Raw genomic sequence first — 25,928 nt, 5'->3', positions numbered from 1 at the left:
GCGGACCGGTGGGCCGGGACAGTCCGGTGAGCCCGCTCGGACAGATAGAGACGGGCGGCGACGTGTGCCGGTCGACAGAGGCAGCTCAGAGCCAAGGTCGACGCCCGGGAGGACAGGACCAGTGAGGGCGGACGCAGCGGGCACGAAGACGCTGAGAGCACCAGCCGTTGGAGACAGACGAGCTTCAGTGACGGCAGGTGAGAGGTTTTCGAAGGTGAGGTCAGCCGGTGCCCCCAAAAGGACCGAGGACGCACCTAGTGCTGATGTACAGAAAGTGACCTTGTGCAAGAAAGAGACGCCTATAGCAAAGCCACGCAACTTTGAAAAGAACTCGAAGACAGGACGAACTTGCCAAGATGTGAAGGAGAATAAAGCACACGGGAAGAAATTAGAGGTGAGTTCAGTCGGTGTTTCAAGGTCGAATGGCACGAAGCTCCCGCGGAAAGAACCGCGTGAGTCAGCAGCGCAGGTGATACCAGCACCGAAAACTGTAGGAAACAGGGTAGCTTTCAGGGGTGAAAAGTCAACCACGGCAGCCAACGGGTCGCTAAAGACAGTCAATAGTTCGCAGCTAATAGAGAGCCAGTCTGGAGGAGGGTGTCCAGGATCTCTGGGCGTCACCATGAAGGCGGACGCAGGCGGGCCACTGGTGGTCCCTCAGCCACTGCAGGACAGCCTGCCGGCCAGAAAGTCCAGCCTGCCGACCGCCGACACGGTGAGCAACGTGAAACGACTGTTCGAGCCGCCCTCGGGCGGGGGCGGGGGCGGGGGCGGGCCGCCGGAGCCGGAGAAAGGCAGCGCGTCCGGCGGCGGCCGGCCGGCCGGCGCAGACGCCGCGTTCCCGCCCGCCGCGGATGACGTGCCGGTGCCGGCGGACCGCCCGATGACTGTGTCAGAGAGCAGCGGCGAGCTGCGGCTGCCGCCGGCGCAGCCCGTGCCCAACGGCCGGCCGGCGCCGGCGCCGCTCCGCGCCAGGAGCACGGTGGGACTGCTGCTGAGCGGCGGCCGGCCCGTGGTGACCGGGCCGGTGCTGCCCGACGGCCCGGTGACCAAGGCCTCCCTGGCGGCCGCCGTGAAGCGCAGCAGCCCTCCGCTGACCGGGGGTGACCCGGCCCGGTTCAGCTCGGCCCAGGCGGTAAACGCCCGCCTCATATCCGCCGCCGCGGAGACCTCCGGCGAGGCGACCGGTAACGGAGCCGGCCGGCCGCCGGCGCCGGTCAACACCACACTCGCCTGGCACCAGCGCGTCAACAACAGCATCCTGTACAACTTCACCGACCGCAGCGAGGTGCCAGACTACATCGAGGATGACGGCATGGACATCCACCGCCCGGCCAAACCCAAGGTGAGCCCACCAATCGACGCTCCGTCCCAAGGAGTTGGACGTAAATGTGACGTACGGACCGCACATACCCGCATATATACGGTACACATGGCACATGATTGTCGTATATGCCGATTGTGCCTTGTGAATGCGTTTTCTTCCTCCGAGCGTTAGCGTTTGGTATGTACCTACGGGTCTAGGTACACAGCGATAGTAGTCAACCGTCATTATCATTCAATTCTCAATGAATCCAATCAATTTGCTTTGTATGCCAACTCGTAGGTTGTTTTAGTTGTTCTAACTAAATTAAGCATATATGAAGCTCAATACCCTTCAAGATAAACTTGACTGGCGCTTCCTCAGTTGCCGGCGCTCGCTTCAACTACAAGTGGTTCTTAGCCGGCTGTCCGATAGCCATCAGACGCCGCCTTATCAGACTGCAACACTCAGGGCTTCAGCGGGCTTTTAGAAGTGACCTTCCACCAAATTTGGACATTTCTCATGCTGGGTTTTATCATGGAAGCTCATTGGGGAGGGGGGAGGAGTGGGAACTGGGACATGACCACGTACTTTAATATTCCTCACAGATGCTCTAACGAATTGTAGCTGGCAGCGGCCTTACCCATCCGTTTATTAGGGTCGGCGGCAGCCATCGTATATAGTTAGGTACTCGCTGAACCATATACTGATACTCGTATATGGTAACTCTTATATCCAGCGACAGCCCGTACCTATTTAGTATGGTCGCTTGGCGCCAATCTAACACAATGCAGATATACATTCAGTGATGCATATTACCTATTTTGCACTGGGTTTTAGTCTAAAGGCCTGGCTACACTATGCGTTTTCTGCGTGCGTTTTTTGCGTGTTTGCGTGATTTGCGTAATATCGTTCTAGAAAGAAACGACATTAGGTACGTTTTTGTATAAAAATGTTATGAAAAACATATGTATATGTTTTTCATATCAACTTTTAACTAATATAAAAGTTTTAATTATTTTTAAGTAAATATTAACCCGCGCACCGACGGGGGTCTGCGCCAACTTCGCACCGACGGGGGGGGGGGGCGGATGACCGCCCCCCCCTGAGATCTCGAGAACGAAGCAAGATAGCGACAAGCGGTAAACGGCATCGGATACGCACGGTCAAGATCTACAATTTTTACCAAGGTCATTTTCAGGTCAGGTCAAAGATGACGTCACAGGGGTCGAAAAAGTCAAAATGGCGGCGCTAGATATGGAGAGGGTTTTTCTCGAATAACTTTCGAATTAGTCAAGATAGGAACAAACTAAGGGCATCATCGTGATCCTCTCGTCAATCCGCATCGAATGATATACATGTTGACCTCGAAAGGTCAAGGTCAAAGGTTGACCTCAGGTCACGTGACCTCGAGGTCATCATGTATATCATTCGATGCGTCTTGACAAGCTGAACACAATGAGACCATCCACGCGTCTGTATCTTGTTCCTGTACGGAGTTATTGGCCAAAAACCTTTGGTGACCTTTGATGACGTCACATGACCTCACAGCTGCCCAACAGCAAAACAGACCTCAAGGTAGTGAAGGTTGATCGTATATGAAGTCATGTATGGTATATGGGGCCATTCCGACCCGTTTTAGTGGTAAAAACAGGGAGTTGATTTTTCCCCCATTGACTTATAATGGGGAGGTCGCGAAATTGACCTGACCTTAGGTCACCGATATCAAAATTCCGAGATATACAAATTGTAGCTACTAATGACCTAATAACATCCTGCGACTTTCAAAGGCCTCCGACATCCACTGTAGCTCTGGCACGGTGACAAAGTTGCAAAAAAGTGACTTGAGGTTGGGTCATTCAAAGTGACCTGGTGACCTGACCTTGAAAGGTAGGAGGTTCAAACTTGCACACCATGTGTAAAATTGATGAGGGTATAGTCATACCAAATTTCGCGGCGCTACGCGCCGCGGTTTTCCCGCTATTCGCGAAAAACCTCAGGGGGGGCGGATATCCGCCCCCCCCCCGTCGGTGCGCGGGTTAAAGAAGTTATATTAGAAATAACTTTTTTCCAGAACGATATTACGCAAATCACGCAAACACGCACGCAGAAAACGCATAGTGTAGCCAGGCCTTAAGCCTCATGCTATTGCATCATAATAGCCCCATGCTGTCCTGTGGGCTTGCCACCAGCGCTATCCGTCCGTTGTTCGTTCATCATGAATGGAAGCCATTGAATGATGGCAATCAGCTGCTACTCTGGTCCCTTGAGTGGGATCACCACTCATCAGGGCTCAGCTCAGCCAACGAAGAAGGTACTCTCTGTGATTGACCCCAGACGCGCGACCTATCGCACCACTATGTGTGGTCAGCCACGCCGCACGTGCTGACTTGCGTCAGCGTGCGCCGTCTCTATTTTCAACTTTCCCGCGCCGTCCACCGTGACTGCCACCGTGACGAGTCAGATCATCACGGACCAGATCGTCACGGACCGGTTCGCCATGTCACTTTCCGACACTTATCGTGACGGCAATAAAACGGTGACAGGTGACGATCGGCAGTCCGGCTCCGGGCACCAGAGACGCGAGAGGCCCGCAGCATCGGCCGGACGACTCACCCTACCGACTTTCTGTGACCAGTCGCCGGTGACGGCACGTGACCGGCCAGCGGTTGGTGCTCTTAACAACTCGCAGTAGAAATTAGTTTGCTAAACCAGAGTGAGCTGCAAATGACCGCCACTTGACTCATCATCTGACAAGTCGAAATGACTCCCGATCGACACTTATCAGTAGTGACAACTGACAAACGACCGATGGCTTTCACGGAGGAGACGATTTATGGCTTCAAGCCAGACTTCTAAACATGACACGTTTTTGGGATGGCTTTCCGCAGATAGGTACATCGTTTCAAGTCGTTTGATATGATGTATCAAAGGTCAAAAGTCACCGCAGTACCTACTTGGTCGCTTTTGTTCTTTATATTATCCCATACACTGTGAATTATGTACCCAATGGTACATACCTACCAGGCTACCAATCTAATGACAACCAGCATTGGAGCGAGGCTCATGTCTGTAGTTTTTAATACAAAGAGCACGCGGTGAAAAGTGTGCCCGCGTTGAAAATATTCTCGTCACCCTGACCGGTCCCTCACGGCTCCCTACTCATCTGGTGGTCACTGTTTCGACTGAGACACCAGTGACGGTGGCCAGGTGGCCAGGAGAGCCACTGACCCATCTCGGCCCGGGCAGCCGACAATGAACGGCTTCCCAGGACAGCTCACAGCTGGCTGAAGCCTTTCAGAGAGAAAGGGATGCCGTCACCATGGGCTGACATCTAAATCGACTGATTGCGAAATACATCGTGCTGCATATGGACATTGGGCATTGTTCTTACGCAGTTGTATACCACCGAATCGTGGTCTAAATCAGCCATCAACTTGGGAAACAAACGCTCCGTACGATTTGGAAATCGTCCACTATTCTCCGTCTGCCAGACGCTCGTTCCCAAGGACATACTCTGGCCAATGGATATGGGAAGTAAATACGGCTTACGGCTGAAACCTGCAGTGTGGTGCCCAATTGAACATCTCATAATCTCATAGCACCTTTCTGACAGCACTACGTTCGGCGAAATCGGACATCGAGTGGCCGGGTCAAGCCGATGTGACCCGCCGTCACGCCCCCCCCCCCTCCGCCAGTGACGCGGCACGGCAGATGGTCCCGGTGAAACCCGGGCGGCAGTTGCAGTGCGCTGTTATTAGCGGCCTGTCCGTATACCGTCGTGACGGGGACGGCACAACCCTGACGGCAACACGACCGCGCCGGGCTGAACAAACGCACGGTATATAGCATGGGTGGGGCCGGGCAAAGACATTACAACCATTGGTGGGTGGGACGGGACTAACCATAGACCTCTACATACAACTGAAGGTCTGTGAAGGTCTATGGACTAACACACTACAGCATTGGTGGGAGTTGGGACAAGACAAACACATTGCAGCAATTGGTTATACGGGAGTAACACATTACAACATTGGACGGAGGACCAGTTATGACGGATAAAACTGGGAGACTGGCGACGGATATCGGGTGGTCGCACAGACAATATGCCAGATACCCCGAGCTATTTATTTGGGATGGCAAGCTTTGGGAATAACATTTTAGTGGCGGTTCACCTACCATCCGAAGACATCCCATGTAATGAAAGTGGCATTCTCAAGCCTTTCTTTTTACGCCTGCTGCTTGTAAGATTAGCTCGACCTGCTACAATCTTATGCTCTTGTATGGCTGAGCAGTCATGTCTGGACATTGCAGTGCTTCGTTTGTTGAGCGCAGAGATCAGACCGATCAGACAGGATCCGCCCAACAATTTCGAGCCGGTGGCACCGCCTGCAGGCTGCAGTGGTGCGGTGACATTTGTCATTGTTGTATGATCGATGCCATGCCTGGCAAGTGATCCACCATTTTTACCAATGAACCATAAATATGCATGCTGTAGCACCAGCAGCAGTGACCCAATCGTCACGACTCACAGTAATGTTGTAGGCACTGTTGTGGACTGAATGACCATTGGCCATCTATGCTAAAGTTATCCACAATAGTCCGCTATTGCCCCCAGTCGCACGGTGTTAGGATCACTGAAGGCAAAATTTGGTTACTATAAAACAGATTATGAGAAACTGTATACACATACAGTTAGACATGCGTCGCATATACTGCATTGGCATTCACATTGGCACTTATGAAGTTAAACAGCGTGACACTGTTGACATTTGCCAAATTGGCTTTTATGCAATTGTAGTACTCGATGTCTAAATGTAACTGCATCGACATATGTATGTGTCTCTATAACATACATAAAACAGATGTATTTTAAACCAACTTTTCATTGCCCTGGCGTCCCCAGCCTAACGACACGGCGTACGTGCTTCTGGCGGGCTTCGAGCACGGCCAGACCAGCGACGATGACGTGCTGCCGGCGCCGGCCGCGCCGCTGCCGCCCCCGGAGCCGCCCGCCTGTCCGGTGGAGTTCACCAACGCCGGCGTCATCATCAACGGCCAGTCCAGCCTGCGCCGCCAGCCGCGGGGGAGCACGGTGAGCGCTCATCGGCCCGGCCTTCACCGGGCGCGGACCGGAGCAGCGACTGGGGGTGACACGTTTCTGTGTAGGCACAGGGGCGGGCAAATAACTATATGTAAGGACATTTTTTTTTTTTTAATTAGAGCAATATAAAGCAAGCATTAACACACGCAGTGGAAGGGTTCCGAGAACCACGCCCAGTCCTCCAATGGGGGGTGGGGGTGGGGGGGGGGCCAATGCCGCCCCCCTAAGATCTCAGCTTCCATGGTAGCTAAAACGACCAAATGTGGAGGATTGTGTGTTAATTTCATGACACTATAGGTCAATATCTTCAAGGTCAAATGAGGTCAAACGCGGTCAAATTTGCCGTATAAGGGACTACTTTGTGCTTACCCGCTCATAAATCAAAAAGTTTTAACGTAACAAAAAAGACCGATTTTATTATTTGTTTCACTATACGGCAGTAAACCTATACATTTTTGAGGATATTGATAATCTCTAGCTACTCCAACCATAAAATGTCAATCAGAGACCAGTTTTACCAACAGAAAAATAGCCGCGTGCCGGAATTTTTTGCCTAAAAACCGCTTCACATACGGTCGGATCGTAAATGGTAAAGCCCTATCCGCTTGCGTGCCCAGCGCGTTTACGCTCCGTATGTGAAGCGGTCTTTAGGCAAAAAAAATCCGGGCAGGCGGCTACCTATTTTCCTGTTGGTAAAACTGGCCTCAGGACCCAGCTAAAGGCCACCCCACACTGGAACTCGCATGCGGGTAGCGAGTTTTTTTTTGGGGGGTTGCGAGTTTCATACAATCTAAGCTGAGTGACCCACACTACCATCTAACAGGCGAGTCTGCATGTTTTTAGCTTGCACTGAAAACAAAATTACCCATGGGTGATGAGTAAACTCATGAACCGGCGGTAATTTTAAACAACCTATTTGACTGCTCGAGGCGCCGGTAATGTAACTAGGCCTGCACCGGTCATTCCACCTCTCAATTGTGCGTTAACTCATGTCTCTTCACTCGTGTATTATGAGTTAACCGATTGTGAAAAACTCATGTACTCTTGGTAACTCATTTTGAACCAAGCCTAAAAAAGTTTGCAATCATGTCCAGCCTGCAGTGTTTGTCAGAAAGATTTGAAACTTGGTGGATTGCATGCTGTTATGGGCGCCTACAATTTGTATATCTCGGATTTTTTATATCCGTGACCTAAGGTCAGGTCAGTGGCGTGACCATTCCATTACAAGTCAATGGAGAAAAATGAAAATGCCTCTAGATCCGTGTGTACGCATCGGAACAGTCCAGATATTTCAGAATCACAATGACTTAGTCCACTCGTGATGACGAAGGTGTCATTTTTGCTGATAGCCTCTAGACAGGTCATCCGAGGTCACTTGAGGCTACAAACAGTTTTTTGCCAATAACTCGCGATTGGAAAGAGATAGAACGCTGGGGATGGTCTCATTGTGTTTGTCTTGTTGAGACGCATCGACTGATATGCAACATGACCTTTTCCGGTCAGGTCATGACCTTAACCTGAGGTCAAATTTTCAAGTTGACCTTTCAAGGTCAAATTATAGTTCATTCCACGCGTTTCGGCGAGGGGAACACGATTCTGGCAATAGAAATGTCGTGGCTTTTTGTAGTCGAAAGTTATTGTCGAAAAACACTTTTCGTAAAAACAGCTATTTTTGGAGTTTTTGCCCTCTGAAGGCTAAACCGTTGACCTGAGGTCAATATTGATAATGACCTTTTCAAAAGAAGAGTTCAAAAGCTATCGTTTGCTCTTCCATGCGTTTTTCTAACTACCATAGTTCCTGAGATAGCGGCATGTTTTCTGAAAAATATAATGACAATTGGCAAATTTTGACTTTGATGACCTCTGGTGACCCCAATATTGCTCTAAGGTGAAAAATGACCGAAATACTTTCAAACGTACGCATTGAGAGCTATCGACTGCTTTTTACCGCGTCTTTCTAGCCCTCTTAGTTTTTGAGTTAGAGGTGGGTGTTAACATGTGCCCCCCCCCCCCCACTAGGGCGAAGTTGGCTGAGACCGCCACTGGGGCGCGGGTTAATTAGATCAAAAGTTATAAGCGAAAAACTTTTGACCTGTTTTAAGCGAAATTTCTACATTCATACCCCCCAAAAGCCCCCTAAATATTGACCGAGAGCAACCAAATTTGCACTTGGGTGAGACCTCCAGGGGGACCACCTACCTACCAAATTTGGTGTTTCTAGGTGCCATAGGAGTCAATCACGAGGGGGGGTCGCTTCGACCCCCGCCCCCCTCCCCCCGCCAGGCCGTGTTATGAAAAATGCCCTGCCAGGGCGAGGGTTAAGTCGGTGTTAAGCTTTCAAAAGCGTGGTACAGTGCACGTGCCGTCTAAATGCCTGGATGTCTCGATTTAATCACGCAATGTAGCAGGTACGGGGAATATGTTGCCTCAATAATCAATATTGCCTTGCATAATGAATGCTCGCTTTGTCCGACCAGATCAATACGAGGGTTGGACAAAATAAAATCCGCAGCATCGTGGCCCAGTTTGCCCTCTAAACGCCTTTGATCCACTCCCCCTCTGTATTTTTAATCATCACGCTCGCTTCATTAGTGCGTTAGGTACATACTGTGGCCGTTCTGTCCACAATCGCAATGCTTTTCGTGTCGCTTGACAGGCGATCATTGTGTTCCCCGTTTTGGCCACCGCCCTTCTAAGGGCCGGCCGACGCCCAACCTCTTTGGTACCTACACAAACTTTGTTCTGTCGTTCAATAGGTACAGCATTCTCGACCTGGCTGACCCACGCGCATGAGCTCTCCAACACTTATCCCGGCGGCCGCTGGGCCTCCGCGCCACCCGCCGGCCGCTGGGGGGGGGGCATATAGTTGCCCCCCCCCTTTACTTCTGCGACGCTATCGTCGCAACGCGACGAGATAGAGAAGCGAAACTTTGCACACACTTTCCTGAATACCTAGCCGAGGTTGTGTCCAAATTTGGTGTCGATCCCATTTGAAATGACGTCACAGTGGCGTCATAAGTGAAATTATAGATTTGCGACTCTCGTATTCCTCACGATACATCAGATATATGGGACCGAATATAAAGGGTCGATTATTGGTCAGAAACTAGATGGAAGTGTAGTTAGATGATTTAGGATGACAGCAGGTGCTATCTAGTTCATTTACAGTTGAGTTTCATGCTCAGCGTCATCAGAAACGGTCCATATCGGAAAACGACAAAACTTTATGACGTCACTGTGACGTCATCTTAGGTGCTACAACCACCAAACTTTCCTCAAACATTGCCTAGGTATTCATTTGAAGCTATGCCAAGTTTCACGTTCGTAGCTCATCAGGCTTCGGAGATATTTCACAAAACGTAAAGGGGGGGGGGGGCAACTTTATGCCCCCCCCCCCCCAGCGGCTCGTGGGTTATAATTCAAAATGTTACCGGGCACCGGCCGTTTTTTGGTATTTCTTTGACTTAAGATTGCCTGTAGATTTCTATACAGAAATCCTGACGCGAAGCGATCATATCATATTATCGGCCCGTGCATTTGACATATAATATTAACTTTGTATTAGGCACAATGGTATTGGAGCAACTGAGCCTACATAAATCGGCCTCTAACTATGATCACGTCATGATGTATTTCTACGAATTCAGGCCGGATCGATGCCTGAACCGCTCTCGCTCGTTAGGTCACCTTTTGATCGTCCATTCCTCAAAGCGGTCATCCTTGTGAAATGATCACCCTGACCACTGATAACTGGGAATACAGCTGTGTAGTACTCGTACATACGGTGTCCGTCCGAGTCTCCGTGCCGCCGCCCGTTATGCCTATAGTGTAAGTACCGGTAGTGGCTCGTTGATACAAGTAAGCCACCGACTGACCCGCCCCGGATCAGGGAGTGCTGAGCTGTCTCACCCTGATCCGGTTATCTGGTCCTGCCCGGCTATCTTATCGTCGACAGTGACAGAAATCAGGTGGCTGCTGTCAGCTCGCCTTGCAGCGATCGCAGTGTGACTGAGGTCATAGTCTTGTAGCTGTACTTACACCTGCCGGTGACCTGGGATCACAGTTCACTATGTGTGCTTTTGAGCATAACGTCGACACTGTAAGACGGGCCTGGAGGGATGGGACAGGAGACAAATGCTCCTATAAAACTTCGCTCTGAAAAACGAGTGATGGCTAATAATTGATAGTACCTACATCATCTTACTGAACTTCTATGTGTTTCACTCTCTCATGAAGTTTAGTGCTATAACGGAACTATTGCCTGCAAAAATATCAGCACATCATATAATTACTGTGTATGTATGCAACGTTTGTCTGCAGAGGACGAATAAATGAAAATTTGACCAGAAGCGTTTCAATTCAAGTTTAATTAGACACACTGCCTCCACGTAGATGAATAAATTACCTACATTCAGACATAGGCACGGGAACCGAGGGGGGGGGGGGCAGCTTGCCCTCCCCCAACTCTGGGGCCGTGGGGGCGGTGCCCCCACAACTTTGAGACGGAATACCCCACTTGTTTTGCAAATGTTTTTTTTTTAAGCCAAGGGATGAAAAATAAGTGGCCTAAAACCGGCGAGAAAACTAGAACTAGAACTAGATTTAAACTAGCCTATGTTGATCTTTATTATGGTGTGCCTAGTGCCTACCCCCCCCCCCCCTCCTCCAGTCTGAAAGTAGTTCCCGCGGGCCGCGCCCCTGCGTTCAGACGATCCAGGAGCATGACGAATGTGGTTCTCTTACTTCGGTATACCTAACTGATTTTGGAAAGCATCCATAGATGGCAGCACTAGTGAACACTTGCATGTAGGCTGTGCCGCAGAGCATAGGGACAGCGCGATGAGCATTTTCTCATCCCGGCCTACGCAATACGCATTCTCCACAAACCGCCAGGGAAATCCGAATCTGCTTTCAGCACTTGGCCTGCCTTTGTCACCTGCCTGACTCGGTGCTATATCGTGTCGTCTGGTTTGATCATTGATTGATTGTCCCCCTCCCTTCCCGTTTGTCGCCTCGTTCGGCCACTGACCGCCCTGTTGTCACCTGGTTCGGCCCCTGACCGCCCCCCCCCCCTGCTGCAGCGTGCCGTCTGGTTCAGCCAGCTCAGTCCGCGGGTGTTTCGGTACCCCTCTGAGTCGACACTACTGGAGGCACAACCTCCGGAGCCGGAGGCGCCCCGGTCTGAGACGGAGGCCACCACCGGCTCTGACGAGGACTGGGACGGGACGGAGGAGAGCGACCGGCCGGCACCCTCCCAGAGACTTCTCGGCTCCTCGCTGCCGGCCAACCCCGCACCGAAACCCTCCAGTAAGGCGTATCGAGGGCTGGGAGAGGTGGATGTCAGCGGCAATGGAACAGACCCCGTATCCCTATATCTAATTTTTGTTATTGTATTTGGTGAAGGCACTTACCAAAGGGACTGGACAACATTCTCTAAATATGGTTCTTGTCACAAAGATTGTACAGCGTCGATATTTTCGAGGGCCCCAATTTTTGTTTGTGTCAGAAGAATCAAAGTCTTTTTCAGAGCAAAATGTTTGGTAGTCAAAACGGAATCGAACGAAATGGGTACCAAGTACCAACCCAGTCGACACACTACACAGAACTGACAGAACCAGCCCAACACCCACGTGTCGAAAAATGACCCTTCCTCGCGTTGCGGAGCTAGCGGGTCGCCCCTTCCATTCTCATTTCTCAGAAATTCATTTTGAATTTTTGACGAAACTGACGACAATTTACAGATATATACCAAGTGTACAGAGGAAGCAAACGGCACAAGCCGCACCTCCTAACTCCAGTGGGCTTTTCGGCGGCCAAGACCCACAGAACTTTCCAGGGCAAGCCAGTTGCTGACAGTATGATACCAGTCGTAGAAACTATGGCATAATAAGCTTTATCCTGATGTGGTAGATAGCCCGAATAGCTAGATAGCCGTTATGTGATGTTAAAGGGACCCTCCCACCTTCAAAAAAGTTAATGAATTGGCATGAAAGTGATGTCCCTTGGTTCAGAAAGAGCGAAAACGAATATCTACCAAATTTCACCGAAAAATATTCACTGGTTTTCAAGATATTAGGCTTTTACTTTTGTTTACTTTTTGGGATCTCCCCTGTTACTAGCGACTTTATTTGGAAGCAATAATTTGGCAGCCTTAAAGTGCGGCAGACGTTGCGCGCAAAGCAGCGTATACCACCACGTGTTAACGATGGTTTTAGTCTAAGATTTAAAAATCGTTAGATCTCCGCTGACGTCACAAATTCTAAGGGGGCATTCCAATGCATTAGCCCCTTAGAATCCGAAAACTGCAAGTTTGAAATTCCATATCTTCGAATTAAAGCATTTTTCGATGTTGTGAGTGCCCAAACCGGTATTTGCAGGCCATGGCCACCAATTTGGCTATCTCAACTCAAAACTAATGTTAAGGTGGGAGTGTCCCTTTAATTTGTCAGCAGCTACAGCGACATGTCACACTAATCCGTCCTTACATTCCTAGTGGATTAACATATGTGCAAAGAATCGGTAGATACTACTGTAGAAGTTTCGAAGTAGCTGGAACTAAACAGATGGAAAGATTTTACTAGGTATATTGCACAATGCACTTAGGAGCTACGGAATTCGATCTACGCATGTCCATAAAGTTAGTGTCGTATTCGTATTCGGATTCAAATTCGAGTAATGATTTCGCTCAAAATATGCATACAGATAGCCCATGGCACGCTGAGTTCGAAAATGGTGACCTTTTTTTCCTAGGTCAAACCGTTTGACCTTGAGAGGTCAAAATACTGCGTACCCTGTAGAATCTTTGTTTATGGTCCGATTTGAAAAATTCGACCACCAGTGTGTTCGTCTCATCGAGAAGCAGTAGCACATTCAAAAAATCCGAGGTCAAGGTCATAGGGCAAGGTCAAGGTCACTTTAAAAATCGCCGTACCCTATAAAATCTTCATTTTTGGAGCTATCGGAAAATTTCGGCCACCACTGTGTTCGTCTCATCGAGAAGCAGTAGCACATTTGAAAAAAATCGAGGTCAAGGTCATAGGTCAAGGTCAAGGTCACTTTAAACGTTAATTTTAGTCCCCGTACCCTGTAGAATCTTTGTTTATGGTCCGATTTAAAAATTTCGGCCACCACTGTGTTCGTCTCATCGAGAAGCAGTAGCACATTTGAAAAAATCCGAGGTCAAGGTCATAGGTCAAGGGCAAGGTCACTTTAAACGTTAATTTTAGTCCCCGTACCCTGTAGAATCTTTGTTTATGGTCCGATTTGAAAATTTCGGCCACCACTGTGTTCGTCTCAACGAGAAGCAGTAGCACATTCGAAAAAAGCCGAGGTCAAGGTCATAGGTCAAGGTCAAGGTCACTTTAAACGTTAATTTTAGTCCCCGTACCCTGTAGAATCTTTGTTTATGGTCCGATTTGAAAATTTCGGCCACCACTGTGTTCGTCTCATCGAGAAGCAGTAGCACATTTGAAAAAATCCGAGGTCAAGGTCATAGGTCAAGGTCAAGGTCACTTTAAACGTTAATTTTAGTCCCCGTACCCTGTAGAATCTTTGTTTATGATCCGATTTGAAAATTTCGGCCACCACTGTGTTCGTCTCAACGAGAAGCAGTAGCACATTCGAAAAAATCCGAGGTCAAGGTCATAGGTCAAGGTCAAGGTCACTTTAAACGTTAATTTTAGTCCCCGTACCCTGTAGAATCTTTGTTTATGGTCCGACTTGAAAATTTCGGCCACCACTGTGTTCGTCTCATCGAGAAGCAGTAGCACATTCGAAAAAATCCGAGGTCAAGGTCATAGGTCAAGGTCAAGGTCACTTTAAACGTTAATTTTAGTCCCCGTACCCTGTAGAATCTTTGTTTATGGTCCGATTGGAAAATTTCGGCCACCACTGTGTTCGTCTCATCGAGAAGCAGTAGCACATTTGAAAAAATCCGAGGTCAAGGTCATAGGTCAAGGTCAAGGTCAATTTAAACGTTAATTTTAGTCCCCGTACCCTGTAGAATCTTTGTTTATGGTCCGATTTGAAAATTTCGGCGACCACTGTGTTCGTCTCATCGAGAAGCAGTAGCACATTCGAAAAAATCCGAGGTGAAGGTCATAGGTCAAGGTCAAGGTCACTTTAAACGTTAATATTAGTCCCCGTACCCTGTAGAATCTTTGTTTATGGTCCGATTTGAAAATTTCGGCCACCACTGTGTTCGTCTCATCGAGAAGCAGTAGCACATTTGAAAAAATCCGAGGTCAAGGTCATAGGTCAAGGTCAAGGTCACTTTAAACGTTAATTTTAGTCCCCGTACCCTGTAGAATCTTTGTTTATGGTCCGATTTAAAAATTTCGGCCACCACTGTGTTCGTCTCATCAAGAAGCAGTAGCACATTTGAAAAAATCCGAGGTCAAGGTCATAGGTCAAGGTCAAGGTCACTTTAAACGTTAATTTTAGTCCCCGTACCCTTAGAATCTTTGTTTATGGTCCGATTTGAAAATTTCGGCAGCCACTGTGTTCGTCTCATCGAGAAGCAGTAGCACATTCGAAAAAATCCGAGGTCAAGGTCATAGGTCAAGGTCAAGGTCACTTTAAACGTTAATTTTAGTCCCCGTACCCTGTAGAATCTTTGTTTATGGTCCGATTTGAAAATTTCGGCCACCACTGTGTTCGTCTCAACGAGAAGCAGTAGCACATTCGAAAAAAGCCGAGGTCAAGGTCATAGGTCAAGGTCAAGGTCACTTTAAACGTTAATTTTAGTCCCCGTACCCTGTAGAATCTTTGTTTATGGTCCGATTTGAAAATTTCGGCAACCACTGTGTTCGTCTCATCGAGAAGCAGTAGCACATTTGAAAAAATCCGAGGTCAAGGTCATAGGTCAAGGTCAAGGTCACTTTAAACGTTAATTTTAGTCCCCGTACCCTGTAGAATCTTTGTTTATGATCCGATTTGAAAATTTCGGCCACCACTGTGTTCGTCTCAACGAGAAGCAGTAGCACATTCGAAAAAATCCCAAGTCAAGGTCATAGGTCAAGGTCAAGGTCACTTTAAACGTTAATTTTAGTCCCCGTACCCTGTAGAATCTTTGTTTATGGTCCGATTTGAAAATTTCGGCCACCACTGTGTTCGTCTCATCAAGAAGCAATAGCACATTTGAAAAAAAATCCGAGGTCAAGGTCATAGGTCAAGGTCAAGGTCACTTTAAACGTTAATTTTAGCCCCGTACCCTATAAAATCTTCATTTTTGGAGCTATCGGAAAATTTCGGCCACCACTGTGTTCGTCTCATCGAGAAGCAGTAGCACATTCGAAAAAATCCGAGTTCAAGGTCATAGGTCAAGGTCAATGTCACTTTAAACGTTAATTTTAGTCCCCGTACCCTGTAGAATCTTTGTCTATGGTCCGATTTGAAAATTTCGGCCACCACTGTGTTCGTCTCATCGAGAAGCAGTAGCACATTCGAAAAAATCCGGGGTCAAGGTCATAGGTCAAGGTCAAGGTCACTTTAAACGTTAATTTTAGTCCCCGTACCCTGAAGAATCTTTGTTTATGGTCCGATTTAAAAATTTCGGCCACCACTGTGTTCGTCTCATCGAGAAGCAGTAGCACATTCGAAAAAATCCGAGGTCAAGGTCATAGGTCAAGGTCAAGGTCACTTTAAACGTTAGTTTTAGTCCCCGTACCCTGTAGAATCTTTGTTTATGGTCCGATTTGAAAATTTCGGCCACCGCTGTGTTCGTCTCATCGAGAAGCAGTAGCACATTCGAAAAAATCCAGGGTCAATGTCATAGGTCAAGGTCAAGGTCACTTTAAACGTTAATATTAGTCCCCGTACCCTGTAGAATCTTTGTTTATGGTCCGATTTGAAAATTTCGGCCACCAATGTGTTCGTCTCATCGAGAAGCAGTAGCACATTTGAAAAAAAACCGAGGTCAAGGTCATAGGTCAAGGTCAATGTCACTTTAAACGTTAATTTTAGTCCCCGTACCCTGTAGAATCTTTGTCTATGGTCCGATTTGAAAATTTCGGCCACCACTGTGTTCGTCTCGTCGAGAAGCAGTAGCGCATTCGAAAAAATCCGAGGTCAAGGTCATAGGTCAAGGTCAAGGTCACTTTAAACGTTAATTTTAGTCCCCGTACCCTGTAGAATCTTTGTTTATGGTCCGATTTAAAAATTTCGGCCACCACTGTGTTCGTCTCATCAAGAAGCAGTAGCACATTTGAAAAAATCCGAGGTCAAGGTCATAGGTCAAGGTCAAGGTCACTGTAAACGTTAATTTTAGTCCCCGTACCCTTAGAATCTTTGTTTATGGTCCGATTTGAAAATTTCGGCAGCCACTGTGTTCGTCTCATCGAGAAGCAGTAGCACATTCGAAAAAATCCGAGGTCAAGGTCATAGGTCAAGGTCAAGGTCACTTTAAACGTTAATTTTAGTCCCCGTACCCTGTAGAATCTTTGTTTATGGTCCGATTTGAAAATTTCGGCCACCACTGTGTTCGTCTCAACGAGAAGCAGTAGCACATTCGAAAAAAGCCGAGGTCAAGGTCATAGGTCAAGGTCAAGGTCACTTTAAACGTTAATTTTAGTCCCCGTACCCTGTAGAATCTTTGTTTATGGTCCGATTTGAAAATTTCGGCAACCACTGTGTTCGTCTCATCGAGAAGCAGTAGCACATTTGAAAAAATCCGAGGTCAAGGTCATAGGTCAAGGTCAAGGTCACTTTAAACGTTAATTTTAGTCCCCGTACCCTGTAGAATCTTTGTTTATGATCCGATTTGAAAATTTCGGCCACCACTGTGTTCGTCTCAACGAGAAGCAGTAGCACATTCGAAAAAATCCCAAGTCAAGGTCATAGGTCAAGGTCAAGGTCACTTTAAACGTTAATTTTAGTCCCCGTACCCTGTAGAATCTTTGTTTATGGTCCGATTTAAAAATTTCGGCCACCACTGTGTTCGTCTCATCGAGAAGCAGTAGCACATTCGAAAAAATCCGAGGTCAAGGTCATAGGTCAAGGTCAAGGTCACTTTAAACGTTAATTTTAGTCCCCGTACCCTGTAGAATCTTTGTTTATGGTCCGATTTGAAAATTTCGGCCACCACTGTGTTCGTCTCATCGAGAAGCAGTAGCACATTCGAAAAAATCCGAGGACAAGGTCATAGGTCAAGGTCATAGGACAAGGTCATCGAGAAGCAGTAGCACATTCGAAAAAATCCGAGGACAAGGTCATAGGTCAAGGTCAAGGTCACTTTAAAGGAAATAGTTCACTTTTAACATGGGGTTTGGAACTGGAATAGCAGTTTTGTTGCTTGCGCTGAGACTAGCACAAATGAGAAGCTTTTACGGCCCAACGATCACCCTAGACGAAGATATTCCATTTTTCGTTCCGAAAAGAGTGCCTTGCAGAGGAATGCGTGCCTTGCTGAGGAATGCAGTCACGTCATCGTCAGCCAATCAGAATGCTGCTTACAGCCGATGGGTTTGTCCTACGCAATATGATTGGTCAACGCGTAATAAGCTTCCGCGTCAAACATTATTTTATATAGAATATAGTTCTTCTTATACTAAAATATAGAAAATAATCCTTTTTACAAAAACGTTTTGTTTTAGTTTCTGATCATTTTGAGCATAAAAAAACATAAATCCATAGCAAAATACTAATTTCAGGAAAGTGAACTATTTCCTTTAAACGTTAGTTTTAGTCCCCGTACCCTGTAGAATCTTTGTTTATCGTCCGATTTGAAAATTTCGGCCACCACTGTGTTCGTTTCATCGAGAAGCAGTAGCACATTTGAAAAAATCCGAGGTCAAGGTCATAGGTCAAGGTCAAGGTCACTTTAAACGTTAATTTTAGTCCCCGTACCCTGTAGAATCTTTGTTTATGGTCCGATTTGAAAATTTCGGCCACCACTGTGTTCGTCTCATCGAGAAGCAGTAGCACATTCGAAAAAATCCGAGGTCAAGGTCATAGGTCAAGGTCAAGGTCACTTTAAACGTTAGTTTTAGTCCCCGTACCCTGTAGAATCTTTGTTTATGGTCCGATTTGAAAATTTCGGCCACCACTGTGTTCGTCTCATCGAGAAGCAGTAGCACATTCGAAAAAATCCGAGGTCAAGGTCATAGGTCAAGGTCAAGGTCACTTTAAACGTTAATTTTAGTCCCCGTACCCTGTAGAATCTTTGTTTATGGTCCGATTTGAAAATTTCGGCCACCACTGTGTTCGTCTCATCAAGAAGCAATAGCACATTTGAAAAAAAATCCGAGGTCAAGGTCATAGGTCAAGGTCAAGGTCACTTTAAACGTTAATTTTAGCCCCGTACCCTATAAAATCTTCATTTTTGGAGCTATCGGAAAATTTCGGCCACCACTGTGTTCGTCTCATCGAGAAGCAGTAGCACATTTGAAAAAAATCCGAGGTCAAGGTCATAGGTCAAGGTCAAGGTCACTTTAAACGTTAATTTTAGTCCCCGTACCCTGTAGAATCTTTGTTTATGGTCCGATTTGAAAATTTCGGCCACCACTGTGTTCGTCTCATCAAGAAGCAGTAGCACATTTGAAAAAATCCGAGGTCAAGGTCATAAGTCCAGATCAAGGTCACTTTAAACGTTAATTTTAGTCCCCGTACCCTGTAGAATCTTTGTTTATGGTCCGATTTGAAAATTTCGGCCACCACTGTGTTCGTCTCATCGAGAAGCAGTAGCACATTCGAAAAAATCGGAGGTCAAGGTCATAGGTCAAGGTCAAGGTCCCTTTAAACGTTAATTTTAGTCCCCGTACCCTGTAGAATCTTTGTTTATGGTCCGATTTGAAAATTTCGGCCACCACTGTGTTCGTCTCATCGAGAAGCAGTAGCACATTCGAAAAAATCCGAGGTCAAGGACATAGGTCAAGGTCAAGGTCACTTTAAACGTTAATTTTAGTCCCCGTACCCTGTAGAATCTTTGTTTATGGCCCGATTTGAAAATTTCGGCCACCACTGTGTTCGTCTCATCGAGACGCAGTAGCACATTCGAAAAAATCCGAGGTCAAGGTCATAGGTCAAGGTCAAGGTCACTTTAAACGTTAATTTTAGTCCCCGTACCCTGTAGAATCTTTGTTTATGGTCCGATTTGAAAATTTCGGCCACCACTGTGTTCGTCTCATCGAGAAGCAGTAGCACATTTGAAAAAAGCCGAGGTCAAGGTCATAGGTCAAGGTCAAGGTCACTTTAAACGTTAATTTTAGTCCCCGTACCCTGTAGAATCTTTGTTTATGGTCCGATTTGAAAATTTCGGCCACCACTGTGTTCGTCTCATCGAGAAGCAGTATCACATTTGAAAAAATCCGAGGTCAAGGTCATAGGTCAAGGTCAAGGTCACTTTAAACGTTAATTTTAGTCCCCGTACCCTGTAGAATCTTTGTTTATGGTCCGACTTGAAAATTTCGGCCACCACTGTGTTCGTCTCATCGAGAAGCAGTAGCACATTCGAAAAAATCCGAGGTCAAGGACTAAAATTAACGTTTAAAGTGACCTTGACCTTGACCTATGACCTTGACCTCGGATTTTTTCAAATGTGCTACTGCTTCTCAATGAGACAAACACATTGGTGGCCGAAATTTTCAAATCTGACCATAAACAAAGATTCTACAGGGTACGGGGACTAAAAATAACGTTTAAAGTGACCTTGACCTTGACCTATGACCTTGAACTCGGATTTTTTCGAATGTGCTACTGCTTCTCGATGAGACGAACACAGTGGTGGTCGGATTTTTCAAATCGGACCATAAACAAAGATTCTACAGGGTACGCAGTATTTTGACCTCTCAAGGTCAAACGGTTTGACCTAGGAAAAAAAGGTCACCATTTTCGAACTCAGCGTGCCATGGGCTATCTGTATGCCAATTTTGAGCGAAATCATTACTCGAATTTGAATCCGAATTTTAACGTTTAAAGTGACCTTAACCTTGACCTATGACCTTGACCTCGGATTTTTTCGAATGTGCTACTGCTTCTCGATGAGACGAACACAGTGGTGGCCGAAATTTTCAAATCGGACCATAAACAAAGATTCTACAGGGTACGGGGACTAAAATTAACGTTTAAAGTGACCTTGACCTTGACCTATGACCTTGACCTCGGATTTTTTCGAATGTGCTACTGCTTCTCGATGAGACGAACACAGTGGTGGCCGAAATTTTCAAATCGGACCATAAACAAAGATTCTACAGGGTACGGGGACTAAAATTAACGTTTAAAGTGACCTTGACCTTGACCTATGACCTTGACCTCGGATTTTTTCGAATGTGCTACTGCTTCTCGATGAGACAACACATTGGTGGCCGAAATTTTCAAATCGGACGATAAACAAAGATTCTACAGGGTACGGGGACTAAAATTAACGTTTAAAGTGACCTTGACCTTGACCTATGACCTTGACCTCGGATTTTTTGAATGTGCTACTGCTTCTCGATGAGACGAACACAGTGGTGGCCGAAATTTTTAAATCGGACCATAAACAAAGATTCTACAGGGTACGGGGACTAAAATTAACGTTTAAAGTGACCTTGACCTTGACCTATGACCTTGACCTCGGATTTTTTCGAATGTGCTACTGCTTCTCGATGAGACGAACACAGTGGTGGCCGAAATTTTCAAATCGGACCATAAACAAAGATTCTACAGGGTACGGGGACTAAAATTAACGTTTAAAGTGACCTTGACCTTGACCTATGACCTTGACCTCGGATTTTTTCGAATGTGCTACTGCTTCTCGATGAGACGAACACAGTGGTGGCCGAAATTTTCAAATCGGACCATAAACAAAGATTCTACAGGGTACGGGGACTAAAATTAACGTTTAAAGTGACCTTGACCTTGACCTCTGACCTTGACCTCGGATTTTATTTCGAATATGCTACTGCTTCTCGATGAGACGAACACAGTGGTGGCCGAAATTTTCAAATCGGACCATAAACAAAGATTCTACAGGGTACGGGGACTAAAATTAACGTTTAAAGTGGTCTTGACCTTGACCTATGACCTTGACCTCGGATTTTTTCAAATATGCTACTGCTTCTCGATGAGACGAACACAGTGGTGGTCGAAATTTTCAAATCGGACCATAAACAAAGATTCTACAGGGTACGGGGACTAAAATTGACGTTTAAAGTGACCTTGACCTTGACCTATGACCTTGACCTCGGATTTTTTCAAATGTGCTACTGCTTCTCGATGAGACGAACACAGTGGTGGCCAAAATTTTCAAATCAGACAATAAACAAAGATTCTACAGGGTACGGGGACTAAAATTAACGTTTAAAGTAACCTTGACCTTGACCTATGACCTTGACATCGGATTTTTTCGAATGTGCTACTGCTTCTCGATGAGACGAACACAGTGGTGGCCGAAATTTTCAAATCGGACCATAAACAAAGATTCTACAGGGTACGGGGACTAATATTAACGTTTAAAGTGACATTGACCTTGACCTATGACCTTGACCTCGGATTTTTTCAAATGTGCTACTGCTTCTCGATGAGACAAACACATTGGTGGCCGAAATTTTCAAATCTGACCATAAACAAAGATTCTACAGGGTACGGGGACTAAAAATAACGTTTAAAGTGACCTTGACCTTGGCCTATGACCTTGACCTCGGATTTTTTTGAATGTGCTACTGCTTCTCGATGAGACGAACACAGTGGTGGCCGAAATTTTCAAATCGGACCATAAACAAAGATTCTACAGGGTACGGGGACTAAAATTAACGTTTAAAGTGACCTTGACCTTGACCTATGACCTTGACCTCGGATTTTTTTCGAATGTGCTACTGCTTCTCGATGAGACAAACACAGTGGTGGCCGAATTTTTCCGATAGCTCCAAAAATGAAGATTTTATAGGGTACGGGGACTAAAATTAACGTTTAAAGTGACCTTGATCTTGACCTATGACCTTGACCTCGGATTTTTTCGAATGTGCTACTGCTTCTCGATAAGACGAAAACAGTGGTGGCCGAAATTTTCAAATCGGACCATAAACAAAGATTCTACAGGGTACGGGGACTAAAATTAACGTTTAAAGTGACCTTGACCTTGACCTATGACCTTGACCTCGGATTTTTTCACATGTGCTACTGCTTCTCGATGAGACGAACACAGTGGTGGCCGAAATTTTCAAATCGGACCATAAACAAAGATTCTACAGGGTACGGGGACTAAAATTAACGTTTAAAGTGACCTTGACCTTGACCTATGACCTTGACCTCGGATTTTTTCGAATGTGCTACTGCTTCTCGATGAGACGAACACAGTGTTGGCCGAAATTTTCAAATCGGACCATAAACAAAGATTCTACAGGGTACGGGGACTAAAATTAACGTTTAAAGTGACCTTGACCTATGACCTTGACCTCGGATTTTTTCAAATGTGCTACTGTTTCTCGATGAGACGAACACAGTGGTGGCCGAAATTTTCAAATCGGACCATAAACAAAGATTCTACAGGGTACGGGGACTAAAATTAACGTTTAAAGTGACCTTGACCTTGACCTATGACCTTGACCTCGGATTTTTTCAAATGTCCTACTGCTTCTCGATGAGACAAACACAGTGGTGGCCGAAATTTTCAAATCGGACCATAAACAAAGATTCTACAGGGTACGGGGACTAATATTAACGTTTAAAGCGACCTTGACCTTGACCTATGACCTTGACCTCGGATTTTTTTCGAATGTGCTACTGCTTCTCGATGAGACGAACACATTGGTGGCCGAAATTTTCAAATCGGACCATAAACAAAGATTCTACAGGGTACGGGGACTAAAAATAACGTTTAAAGTGACCTTGACCTTGACCTATGACCTTGACCTCAGATTTTTTGAATATGCTACTGCTTCTCGATGAGACGAACACAGTGGTGGCCGAAATTTTCAAATCGGACCATAAACAAAGATTCTACAGGGTACGGGGACTAAAATTAACTTTTAAAGTGACCTTGATCTTGACCTATGACCTTGACCTCGGATTTTTTCGAATGTGCTACTGCTTCTCGATGAGACGAACACAGTGGTGGCCGAAATTTTCAAATCGGACCATAAACAAAGATTCTACAGGGTACGGGGACTAAAATTAACGTTTAAAGTGACCTTGACCTTGACCTATGACCTTCACCTCGGATTTTTTCAAATGTGCTACTGCTTCTCGATGAGACGAACACAGTGGTGGCCGAAATTTTCAAATCGGACCATAAACAAAGATTCTACAGGGTACGGGGACTAAAATTGACGTTTAAAGTGACATTGACCTTGACCTATGACCTTGACCTCGGATTTTTTTCAAATGTGCTACTGCTTCTCGATGAGACGAACACAGTGGTGGCCAAAATTTTCAAATCGGACAATAAACAAAGATTCTACAGGGTACGGGGACTAAAATTAACGTTTAAAGTAACCTTGACCTTGACCTATGACCTTGACATCGGATTTTTTCGAATGTGCTACTGCTTCTCGATGAGACGAACACAGTGGTGGCCGAAATTTTCAAATCGGACCATAAACAAAGATTCTACAGGGTACGGGGACTAATATTAACGTTTAAAGTGAACTTGACCTTGACCTATGACCTTGACCTCGATTTTTTTCGAATGTGCTACTGCTTCTCGATGAGACGAACACAGTGGTGGCCGAAATTTTCCGATAGCTCCAAAAATGAAGATTTTATAGGGTACGGCGATTTTGAAAGTGACCTTGACCTTGACCTATGACCTTGACCGCGGATTTTTTTGAATGTGCTACTGCTTCTCGATGAGACGAACACACTGGTGGTCGAATTTTTCAAATCGGACCATAAACAAAGATTCTACAGGGTACGCAGTATTTTGACCTCTCAAGGTCAAACGGTTTGACCTAGGAAAAAAAGGTCACCATTTTCGAACTCAGCGTGCCATGGGCTATCTGTATGCAATTTTTGAGCGAAATCATTACTCGAATTTGAATCCGAATACGAATACGACGCTAACTTTATGGACATGATCTACGCTTATGTGACGAACCATTGCTTATGTGTCTCTCTCATTTAGCACTAGCTTCATCATTTGCATGTAGTATCCGTTGTCTCGTGAAAATAACTAGCGTTTTGGGATGAAAAGCACTTGCATACAGCCGAAACCGGTTTAAGCCAAAGCAAACAACTTAAATATTTGTTATACCGTAAACAGACTATCGCGCCAAAAGACGAGAACGGTTACCTAGCAGATGTAGGTGGTATATTTATTGTGTCCTTTCACGAGATTGTGGGATAAAATAAACTGAGAGGTTTAACATGTTGGGCGAGCTCACTGCTCGCTGTTTTTAGATGACCACCGTCACAGCAGACATTTGACTAGCGTTTATCAGTGCAATCCCCGCTAGTGAGTACGTTACAAGAGCCGTCATCGGATCCGCGGGGCGCCACACCGGTGAGCTAGTCTAACCAGTGTGTACGTGCCTTGTTACAGCGCTGTCCACCTACACGTCCAGCCGCCTGGCCACGGAGGAGGCCGCCGCCTTCCAGCTGGGTGTCACGCGCGCATCGCGGCCGCCGGCGCCCTCAGTCCCGGCGCCGGCGCCGCCCTCCGCCCCCGCCCCCGCCCAGCCTGACGAGGAGGAGGACGCTGCCTGGAGCGCAGACACCACCGCCGACATGCTCTTCTGAAGAGGCCTTCCGAACATGTGCTGAGAAAGTGAGGAGGTGCGCAGTGGCACACGCTCAATGGCTCTGAGTTGAAGTCGAAGGCCGCGAAATTGCACGTCGCGTTACCGTTCGCAGTGCTTTGAGCTTGTGTTACTCATTGACGGGTTGAACTCTCCTGGTGAGTGGCGGCGAGAGGAATGCAGAATGCCCCCTAAACTATGCAAAATGGACATGTTCATGTATAAAAGGACACGTAGAGTCATGCAGAAAGAGCATCACCGTCAGGGTCGTGTGCTTAATTGCCAGACAGTATTCGTCGTATGACGTTTATAATGCGTGTCAGACGATGGATGCCGAAGTGATACGTGTGTAGGTACTGAGATTTTGTGTTCGTAGCGTAGCTTTGTTATACGTATGCTTGTATATTTGTGGTAAGTATGGCTGATCGTGAAACTGGCGAACTTATTTGAGCACTTATTCCACGGATAAGAACGCTTCAATGACTATGCAAACATACATGGGTAGATTCGCTTAGTCATACAGTTCCTTTTGTGTTCCGAGCAGCGGCATCCTCACATCCCACGCGGAGACGCAAATTTGTTGTATAATCTCGCTACACGTGCCGGGCTGGTCCAGTGACGTCACCAATCGGTGACCAATGCCGAGCGAGACAGATAGCTGCCGCACGTCACGGCAGCGGCTGAGGCGATAGCGGGCGTGCCATGGTGACGGAGCACATACGCGGGACTGATTCTGAGATCATACAGAAATCGGACGCAGCGAACAAGACGATGAGGAGAAAGTACTCATGAGCGTGGACATGTGATATTACCAAATTCGTTTTGCGTTGTATTGTGATAAAATGCATTAAATATATTCCCAATGACGATA

General features: G+C 46.6%; 1 protein-coding gene across 1 annotated transcript; it reads left to right on the top strand.

Moving 5' to 3' along the window:
- On the top strand, positions 1–25,928 carry LOC122388066 (verprolin-like). Its single transcript, XM_043378843.1, has 4 exons — positions 1–1,345; positions 6,210–6,398; positions 11,489–11,714; positions 24,862–25,928. The coding sequence occupies exons 1-4, from the start codon at positions 623–625 to the stop codon at positions 25,056–25,058; spliced, it is 1,335 nt and encodes a 444-aa protein (XP_043234778.1). The 5' UTR covers positions 1–622; the 3' UTR covers positions 25,059–25,928.

This window comes from Amphibalanus amphitrite, unplaced genomic scaffold, assembly GCF_019059575.1.
Source record: "Amphibalanus amphitrite isolate SeventyFive unplaced genomic scaffold, NRLGWU_Aamphi_draft 000307F_arrow, whole genome shotgun sequence".
Classification (NCBI taxonomy): domain Eukaryota; kingdom Metazoa; phylum Arthropoda; class Thecostraca; order Balanomorpha; family Balanidae; genus Amphibalanus; species Amphibalanus amphitrite.
Note: the sequence above shows the minus strand (reverse complement) of the source record. Positions and strands in the feature narration are given on the sequence as shown.